Below are 10,751 nucleotides of genomic sequence, written 5' to 3' on the forward strand. Positions count from 1 at the left end.
ATGAGATGTTTATTCTGTATTTGATTGTGTTTATCTGCATTTAGTTACACGAATTCAGATATGAGATGAAATCGGATATGGATGAAATCGTTTAGGGATGAACAGGTTTAAGAGTTTTTAAGATTGTTAAGAGTTTTTAAGAGTTTTAAGAGTTTTTAAGAGTTTTAAGAGTTTTTAAGAGTTTTAGCCAAATGCTTTATAAGATAGTATAGATATACATATTTTTGATTAACCTGGATATCCAACCAGCTATGCGAGCCGACTAATCTCAAGACGACCACCTGCTTTGCAAATAGTCCAGAGTCACCGTATTTGAACCTTCTTGGCCACAAAGGGGATTTTTGTTCCTCCTTAGATTTGAACCTGGGACCTCCCGGTACTTTTGACCTTTGGAGCCAAGCTCAAACCGGACTTGAAAAACGCTTATAACTCACACTCGCAAACTGTTAAGAGACTGTATATCACAACACAGTTGATATATAGCAATTCATCTTCATTTAGCAAGCAAGCGCACCATAAACTTCAAAGGATATGAACTAATGAAAACTCCCATTTGCGGAAAAGATTTTGCGATGCAGGACATGGTACCAGACCTACATCCCCTCAGGTATAAAGATCTGCCATTTTCGAAATCACCGATCGAAGATTGGCACCAACTGGTTGCTATCTTCAGCCAACAACGCAACCCCTGCGCGGTTATCTGGAACACTGTCAAATTTCTCGAACACGAAGCGTTATCTCAAATCCACCAGCATTACCAGGTTCCAGTCTTCGCAGTCGGGCCTCTGCACAAGATAACACCAAGTCCACCTACTAGTTTTCTTGAAGCAGACACCAGTTGCATCAGCTGGCTGGATAAACAAGCTCCCAAATCCGTGATTTATGTCAGCTTCGGAAGCCTAGTTACCTTAGACGTAAAAGTGCTAGCCGAGATGGCATGGGGTCTAGCCAACAGTAACCAGCGGTTCCTATGGGCGGTTAGACCTGGTTCAGTCAGCGACGCTGAATGGACTGAGTTCTTTCCGGAGGGTTTTAGAGAAGAAACAAGAGAGCGAAGTCTAATCGTGAAATGGGCACCCCAAAAGGAAGTTTTGGCGCATTCGGCAGTCGGTGGATTTTGGAGTCATTGTGGTTGGAATTCGACGTTGGAGAGTATTTCAGAGGGGGTTCCGATGATATGCCAACCGTTTAATGTAGACCAAGGGGTGAACGCACGATACGTGAGTTACGTATGGAAGATCGGGGTGGAGTTGGAGGTTTTGGAGAGAGGAGAGATGGAAAGTATGATCAGAAGAGTTATGGTGAATGAAGAAGGGAAGGAAATGAGGATGAGAGCAGGTGAAATGAGTGAAATGGTTAAAGATGCAGTGCAAAATGGAGGTTCTTCCCATGAGTCATTGGAGGGTTTGGTGGATTTTATCATGTCAAGAAGCATTTTATCTCCCTAAACTCGGGTAAGCGTTTATCAAGTTAGATTACCTTATCGAATGAATATGGCAAGGACCAAAACTCTTACCTACTAAAAGCGAGGCAAGAATCGAGAGTCTTACTCAGTAAGTGAGGGCAATGGCTTTTACCACAATTAGTGTTTACCGGGGTAAAATTGTTGCATATGATGTTGTTTTTGTTGACTAAAATCTTACTCGATAAGTAAATGATAGTGTTAAATTTTACCGATAATTGTTTAATAGGTAAGTATTTGATAAACGGCTGCTAAAAATTTGGGAGCAAAGGATAAAAGGTCATTTAGTTTGATGGAATATTCGTAGATGATTGCAACTCACAGGAAAAATAAAAAAAAAAACTACAAAAAACATATAAGATAAAAAAAAAAGGGAATTCATAACAAAAACATAATTAAAAAAAAAAAACCCACATAAATCACACTATAAAATTGATTGCTATCTATCGGAAAACAAAATTTGTAATTGGGTCACTCAAATATACTTTAATACATTATAAAATTTGTAGTTTGGTAACTTAAATACACTTTAAAAATACAAGTCGAAGTCACAAAATATAGCGAGAAACTAAGAATTGTGAACGTTTTTTGCATTTTGTAAATTGGTATGTAAATCCTTCAATCATTACACTTATATATAGGGTTTAGAAGACAAAAAGACCCAAAAAAAGGGTCATAAACGGTCATATAACGGTTATATTTTAAAAAACGGCTACTTTTTAAAAACGGGTCAGCATAACCAGTTCCGGTCGGGCCAGTCCCTCAAAACCCTCCAAAACTATAAATGGTCTCGGTCGGCGATCCTATAACCGGTCATCTGACGTTCCTGGGCCGGTTTGACCATCACTACCTGGAATGTATGACTTGTAAAGAACAATTGTAATGAAATTTTAGAAAAAAACCAAAATCCCATTAACAAGCGTATATAATACACATAAAGCATGAATCTTATTTGAAAATTTTGATGGAAAAAGAACGATAACGAAGGAGAAAGAAATTCTGGAAAATAAAACGTTCATCAACAACATATAAAACGTGAAGCATAAAATAAAAACATAAAAATTGTTACTTGAAAAAAATTACGGAAGAAAAATACTTCCATCGAAGGTGAAAATTTCTACAAATAATAAACAATAAAAAATTAAAACATTCATTAACAATAACATATAACCCTTACAAATCATAATATATATATATATATATATATATATATAGGGTTGGGTTCACATGAGACCAAGAGGTTTTCGTGAGACCCGTAAGACCAATTTATATTCATTGATCAACTTTATAAGTTAATGATCTAACGGTCTAAAATTGCACGGTGACAATTTTGTGATTATTGAGAAGTCTCGTGGCGTTTATGAATGTTAAAATCTGACGATTGTATATCTAATCCATGGGTTGAGAATTAGTCTTACGGGTCTCACGAAAAACACTTGGTCTCACATGATCCCAAGTATATATATATATATATATATATATAAGAGGTTTACTTTGCAAACCATGTTATTTGTACAAACTAGGGGTGAGCAGCGGAACCGGGTACCCACTTGCGGAACCGGAACTGCCTTGGAACTGCCGGTTCCGGAACCAGAACCGATATGAGTGGTTCCGGTTCTTAAAATACGGAATCGATTGAGAATGGTTCCGGTTCTGGTTCTCAATTTTTCGGAACCGTTACCAGTTGGGACCGGTTCCTGGACCAGGTACCCGGTATTTTTCAATTAAAAAAATAATTAATTTTTTTAATACTAGATTAAATTAGGTCAAGAACTTAAAACTCTAGATTTATAATTTGAGATAAAATGATTCATATTTTTTCAAATTGTGTCTTTAATTTGATTCGTAGTATGTAATCGTTAAATTTTGAATCTTTCCAATTATAGTATGTAATTGTTAAACTTTCAACATTTACTATTAGTCTATTATGGTTTGTAATCGTTAAACAATATTTTTAACCATTATTCCGTATAATTTGTATTCTTGTTTATTTATTAGTGTTTTGGTAATGTTTTATTTTTTATTTCTAAATAACAAAATTTTAATATTTCAGAAGCGGGTACCCGGAACTGGAGCGGTTCCGATTCTAAAAATTCAAGAACCGCTCTAAACGGTTCCGGTTCCAATATCTCAAGAGCCGCCGGTTCCTGTCAAATAAGACGGGTACCCGCCTATGCTCACCCCTAGTACAAACCTCATTTAACTAATCATAATTTTTTATTTTTATTGTTTTTTTGTAATTATAAGAAGTTGATACATTTTTACTGTGGAATGTGTTAATCATGAATATTATTATTTTTATTATATTAAATTTTAAAAAAATACATTGTTATATGGTTTTTGACTCCACTCTTTTTATTTCCGATAAGAAATTGATGGATTCAATTCCTTACCACTGTTCCTAAGTCCTAACTTTCACAACAAAACAAAGCTTCTACAATGAAATCTACCCAAATGTAAACAAGGGTCTTTGTCTTAACTGATGAGTTGTACTTTTCATTTTCAACATGCTTTTAGAAACTTTGATGATAAATATTTAAAAAAAGAAAGAATATTTTAATAAATAAATAAAATATTTTAATATTATAATTAATGTTGGATTCTTCAAAATAAAGAATCTGTTAAAAATAAATGTAATTTATTTTTAGATTATAACTTTTTGTTCTCTATTTTAAGAGAATCTTTTGAAGATACTCTTAAAAGAATCTCCAATACACTTTCCAAAATAGAAATTTGGAAATTTTTGTTCTTCTCTAAAATAGAGAAAGTACGAGAGATGATATGAAAATCTTGAAATTTAAATATTTCTTCAAAAAATTGTTTTTTTATTAACATACATATCTAACTCGTTATGTGAGCCGACTAATCTCAGACTCTAGTGGTATCGTAGTCTCTGGCCTCCTAGGAGGTCTGGGGTTCAAACTTCACCAAAGGTGAGGAAGATGTGTGAGTTTATTTGTTATATTTGTCGTATATGAATATTATGTAATTAAAAAAAATTGTTATTTACGAAAGATATGGTTTATTTTTACCCTGTCGATGAAATTGAATGTTTCAAGTGAAAATAATATTTTTATAAACTATATATCTTACTATATTATAAAGTATTTGATAAAAACTCTTAAAAACCAATTTTTATGTATATTACTTAAAATTCAAGATTATAAGTAAATTATGCATAAGTACAACTTATTAAAGCCTCATGTTTGAATTTGTGTAACTAACTGTTGATAAACATAATCAGGAGCGGACCGCCTAAGGGGCCTATAGGGGCCCTGGCCCCTGTGATTTTTTTCCCAATTAACCCTCCATAGTGTAATCCATTAGGTTGTAGAACCCCAAAAATTTCAACCGGCCTCCTCCTTCAATCCCGAGAGGCGAGCGACGGAGCGCGAGCAGCCTGTGTGAGGACGAGCCGACGAGGAGTCGAGGAGGGTGACCACGGCGTGACGGCACTGACCAGCGTAGACGGCAGACTAGGCGTAGGCGAGACGCGAGACGGCGAGAGCGCAGGCTGCGCACCGACCAGCGTAGACGCAGGCGGAGTCGGAGGCGGCACTCGGGCCTCGACGGTCGACGGCCAGCCGGCCACGGTAACTCCAGCCTCCCGGTAAGTCCGTCCTTCTCTGTTCTCTCACTTCTGCTATTCTCAGTTCCTTACTTTGCTGTGTACTCTGGCCTCTAAATGCACTTTCTGTTTTGAAATCAAAACCCAGAAGTGGTGATTTACTGATTTAGGTTATTATTAGGTCTAAGTTTATTGAAATTGGTTATATCTTATATGGTGATTTACTGATTATGTGGTGATTTAATGGTTATATCATATGTGATATGTGGTAATGTGGCTGAAATTGGTTATTTAGAGATGCCTTTGGTTGGTATTTGAAATTGGTTGAAATTCACTAAAATCAGGAAGAGATTCTGCAAATCCCAATCTCGCAGTCTCGTTTTGGAGGGAGGAACTTGCCGAGTTTTTCTTGCGCAGTTGCTTCCTGTTTCCTGCCCCCATCAATTAGCTTTGTAGACTGAGATGAGGCTCCAGATAGATCAAAAGCTTTTGGAATCATCTTTATGCTCATCAAATCAGGTTTGGTGTTAGTAACATCTGCTAAACTTGGTTGGCCAGATTTCTGAATTGGCATTTCTTCCAAAAGATTATTTCTAGACGCTGACCTGTATTTGGAACTGGAACAAGCTTTTCTCTTTACACTCGACATCGAAAAAGCTTCTCTGAAGCTCCCTTCAGTCTCACTGGGACGCATAACTGAGTTCCCATTGGCACTTCCTGTTGATCCTCTCTCTCATTGATTTGTTGATAATCCCYTTTTCCTTTCGATGTATTTATGTATCTGTAATTTCAGTTCCAGCGATCATACACTGAGCTTGTTCAGTGATCGCTGATGAACTTGTTTTGAAATTCATTCAGAGACAACGATACTTCAAGAAAACAACACTCACACCAAAGATCCTTCAGCAAACGTCGAAGACTGAAACTGAAGATTAGAGACTGGCGCGTACGTGATCTGAAGCGGTATTCAGTGATTACAAGCCCGTCTAGCTATGTGTGAAGACTGCTCTAGCTTCAGCGAATGATGATGAGACCTTCAGGTCATTCCAGCATTCAGCGATCAAAGGAAGCTTGTTTAGCACGATTGTTGTTGTTTTGTCCTTGCACACACAAAAGGACAAACCCATACCCTTACCAAAGATAGTACGGTACGGAGCCGATTAGTCGACTCTTTGTCCATCATCTTTAGGTAAGGATGTCTGTTCATAAATAGTGCTTTTGTACTATTTACTGTAACAAAGGACAAGCCTTCCTTTTAAGGCTTGACACGCACTCTAAACCTACCATACTGCATTAAATGAACATTTAATGCACTGGGTATAAATAGAAGTGTTTTCTTCTCTATGCAGAGTGCGCATCACTCTCTTACTCATTCTTACTTTAAGCTTCTTTCAGCTTAAGTAAAAGAACCCCCTAGCAATATCTTTTCTTATATTTTGCTAATCGTTGTGTGTATCTAAAGGTTGTTTAGATAGGTTTCTCTCAACTTATCTTTCCGCAAACAATCTTGTAAAATCTGTATTGATCTTCTTTATCAATATATATTTTAAATTTGAAAATTGTGTTTGTATTCATCCCCCCCCTTCTACAACCTGTTTAGTATTCTTGTAGACCCTTTTGGGACCAACACTTCCAAGTACTGAAGATAGGACATAAAAGGTTTTTGACAATTTTGCATTTTGTCTCATATTTCACAATGTCCTTTTATTTTTAGGCCACTTCCATGAATCGAACTTCAAACGACCAGAAGTTGTGGTTTCATCTAGATGACCTGGCCATTTTTGGAACAATTCCTTCTTTGTAACCTCTTTTAACTCACAAGAATCTGAACTAGGACTTTAGTTCTCTTCCTCAAATTTGTTTAGTTCTCTTCCTCAAGTCTAGTTCGACAAGCCAAAGGTGAAAAGGTATTCACTTCCTGTTGTATTCCCCCAAGTGGGTTACATTTGTCTGGTTTTACTAAACCATGTTTTCCGTAACCATCTTGAATGTTTTCCTTGTTTGAATATGGACAGTGTATTTTTGGTACCTTTAAAATATATAATATATTAGGTCCGGCCCCTACGGTTGGAAAGTTTGTGTTCCGCCCCTGAACATAATCAAATAAATGATAAACATCTCATTTTAAAATATAAAAAATCTAAAATATAATTAGGATAATTATTAAATTTTAACCAAACCATTATCTTTATAAAAAATTCATTCTTAAGCCAAAAATAAATTACTTCACTATTTGACTTAAATTAAATTATAATAAAAAATAAATTATATAAAAAACAGTAACTTTTAAATAGTTAATTTAATATTAATATCGATGTCTTCAAATTTATTTTTTTTCAAAGATAAAAACATTATCTTTCTCAAAATTACATAAACAGTATTATATCAAGAAAGACAAAAATAAAATAAAATATTAAAATAAATATTTATCTTACTGCATTGTACAATTATTTTTTAATAATATTTTAATAATATAATTAATTGTTTAATATCCATAGTATTTTTTATAGGTTTAAAGGTTTAACCTGACTTCAGTTTTGTCTCCATAGACTTTTTATCTTGAAAAGTGTGTCACCGGAGGGAGAGAGAGAGAGATGGAAGAAGAAGGCCGAAGACGGTGGCCGTTGGTGGTTCTAACAGTACCTCCATTTCATGGCCACATGACTCCAACTCTCCAGCTTGCCACTGCCCTTCATGCTAAAGGCTTCTCCATAGCCATTGCTCACTGCAAGTTAAACCCTCCTGACCCATCTAACCATCCCAACTTCATCTTCCTCCCTCTTTCTGATAACTTATCCGCCATTGATTCCTCCTCAAGCTTCACTCGTTTCATCAGCGATCTAAACACCAACTGCCGACCATCGTTCCATCAACATCTGACTCGATTGATGAGTGAAGATCAAAGGCAAGGAGAGAAAAGTAAATCAGTGGTTATCATCTACGATCACCTTATGTTCTTTGCAGGATCTGTTGCCATGGATCTGAATCTTGTGGGCATCCTGTTTCGCAGTTGCAGTGCAGCATACTTTTGGGCTTGTCTTGTTCGTCAGGAGCTGCATCCACGAGGAAAGTTTCTTGAACAAGGTATATATTTTAATATTGTATAGAAAAAATTGAATTAAGCTGGCTCCGATCAAAAGTATCTGGAGGTCTCAGTTTTAATTCCAAGAAAAAATAAAAATCCACTAGCCATGGAGGATCAAATGCTGTGATTCTGAGCTATGCAAAGCAAGTGGTCTCCTGAGAACAAATATAAAAGTTGAAGATTGAATATTATGAATTAATATAAAACTTAATATAATATATATAGAAATTGAAATTTAAATAAATGTATCTAGAGTGAATTTTACTGTTGGTCCTGTTCAAAATGTGAAGTTTATTTTTTTTTATTAACCTGGATATTTAACCCGTTATGTGAGCCGACTAATCCCAGGACAACCACCTGCTTCGCAGATAGCCCGGAGTCATCGTATTTGAACCTCCGTGGCCACAAAGGGATTATTATTTATCCTTGGATTTAAACTTGAGATCTCCTAGTACTTTTGACAAACCAATCAGACATTACCCTTGTGGTTATATTCTTCAATTTATCTTTAATTGTCAAGCAAAAGCACCATAGACTATAAGGATATGAACTAATGGTAAGTCCCATTTGTTGAAAAGATTTTGTGATGCAGGATATGATACCAGATCATCATCCCCTCAGGTACAAAGATCTGCCTTATTGTAAATCGCCTATCGAAGATTGGAACCAACGGGTTGCTATTTTCAGCCAAGAGCCCCGCCCCTCGGCTATTATTTGCAACACTGTTCAATTTCTCGAACATGAACTGTTATACCAAACCCATGAACACCACCAAGTTCCAATCTTTGCGGTTGGACCTCTGCACAAAGTAACACCAAGTCCACCTATTAGTTTTCTTGAAGAGGACACAAGTTGCATCCGTTGGCTAGATAAGAGAGCTCCTAAATCCGTGATCTATGTAAGCTTCGGAAGCTTAGCCACCTTGGATGCAAAAGTGATGATCGAGATGGCATGGGGTCTAGCCAAAAGTAACCAGCCATTCCTATGGGCGGTTAGACCTGGTTCAGTCTGCGACTTTGAATGGACCGAGTTCTTGCCAGAGGGTTTTAGAGAAGAAACAGACGGACGAGGTGTAATTGTGAAATGGGCACCTCAGAAGGAAGTGTTGGCGCATTGGGCGGTTGGTGGATTTTGGAGTCATTGTGGTTGGAACTCGACATTGGAAAGTATTTCAGAAGGGGTTCCGTTGATATGCCAACCGTTTATTGTAGACCAGATGGTGAACGCACGATACGTGAGTTACGTATGGAAGATAGGGTTGGAGTTGGAGGTTTTGGAGAGAGGGGAGATGGAAAACATGGTAAAAAGAGTAATGGTGGATGAAGAAGGGAAGGAAATGAGATTGAAAGTAGGTGAAATGAAGGAAATGGTTAAAAAAGCAGTGCAAAATGATGGTTCTTCACATGATTCATTACAGGGTTTGTTTGGTTTGATTCTATCGTCTTGATGGTAGTCAAGAAACCTTTGATCTTAGTAAAATCCCCTTGTTAATTTCAAAAATGGATATTTAATTTCAGAATTTATAGATTAAAAATAAAAATGACTCTCTTATTCTTCTCACTTATGACCTAAACACTTACTCGGTAAGCACTTACCGGTAAAATTCAACATTATCGCTTATTTACCGAGTAAGATTTTATTCATTAAAATGCATCGTATGCAACAATTTATCTTGGTAAGCGTTAACCATGGTAAAAGTCTTTGTTTCAACTATTAAAAGTGTTATATGCATCGTTTTCTAATCTTACCCAATTTAGGGAAACAGTAGTAAAAAAAAATGTAACATGACATTAAATTGGGTAAGATTAAAAAACTTATTTACCGGGTAAGATTTTTTTGGGTAAGCTTTACAAGTTACTTAGTTTTTTGGGTAAGATTAGAAAACGCGTACGTTTCGTAAAATTACCCAAAAAACTAAGTAAAAGTTGAAACAATAGTTGAAAATTGTTAATGTCACTACAACAAAATCGGGTTTATAGGACACTCTCAATTTCTAAGTGTCCTAATAGATCTTTTTATAAGATTTAGTTTATAGGACCAAAAATAAAGCGTCTTATCTAAAGGCGTTGTAATAAGTTTGTATGACGTTTTTTGACGTCGTAATAAGTTTTTTGGGACACTTTTAATATAAAACGTCCTATTAGCAACTTTATAGGACATTATTTGAAAAAACAGTTCTATAAAAACAAATGTCCTAAAAAAATTGAGTTTTAGGACACTTTTTCTCAAAAATGTCCTATAAAGTTGTTAATGCGACACTTTGTATTAAAAAAATTTCCTTAAAAACTTGTTAAGACGTCCAAAAGCGTCATATAAACTTATTACAACACCCTTAGATAGAACGCTTTATTTCTTTGGTCCTATAAACTAAGTCTTATAAAGAGGTCTATTAGGACGCTTAGAAATTGAGAGTGTCCTATAAACCTGATTTTGCTGTTGTGTGTAACTATATTTTGTAGAACTGTATGATAAGACGAGGTTTAAAATGATCATCGTATACAATACATTAAACAAACATCGTCATTTAGATTGAACATAAGATGGTGCTTCTATCGACAAATTTTAATTTATATATGGAATAAGATGATTGAATATGAACAACAGAGCGTATGATAGCTTATTCAATTAAGCTATTT

The 10,751-nt window shown here is 35.7% G+C and overlaps 2 protein-coding genes across 2 annotated transcripts in view; both read left to right on the forward strand.

Moving 5' to 3' along the window:
• Positions 1 to 1,647, forward strand: part of LOC112518188 (UDP-glycosyltransferase 76H1-like) — a 6,656-nt gene extending 5,009 nt beyond the window's left edge. The window contains exon 2 of the mRNA XM_025125800.1: positions 565 to 1,647. Within this exon, the coding sequence (XP_024981568.1) occupies positions 565 to 1,448 (884 nt within the window). The 3' untranslated portion in view covers positions 1,449 to 1,647. The remainder of the gene's footprint in view (positions 1 to 564) is intronic.
• Positions 1,648 to 7,621: 5,974 nt separating this feature from the next.
• Positions 7,622 to 9,629, forward strand: LOC112518352 (UDP-glycosyltransferase 76H1-like). The gene is made up of 2 exons (XM_025126011.1): positions 7,622 to 8,114; positions 8,694 to 9,629. The coding sequence occupies exons 1-2, from the start codon at positions 7,625 to 7,627 to the stop codon at positions 9,560 to 9,562; spliced, it is 1,359 nt and encodes a 452-aa protein (XP_024981779.1). The 5' UTR covers positions 7,622 to 7,624; the 3' UTR covers positions 9,563 to 9,629.
• The last annotated feature ends 1,122 nt before the right edge of the window (positions 9,630 to 10,751 follow it).

Source organism: Cynara cardunculus (genome assembly GCF_001531365.2).
Source record: "Cynara cardunculus var. scolymus isolate 2C chromosome LG 9, CcrdV1, whole genome shotgun sequence".
In the NCBI taxonomy this organism is placed as follows: Eukaryota; Viridiplantae; Streptophyta; class Magnoliopsida; order Asterales; family Asteraceae; genus Cynara; species Cynara cardunculus.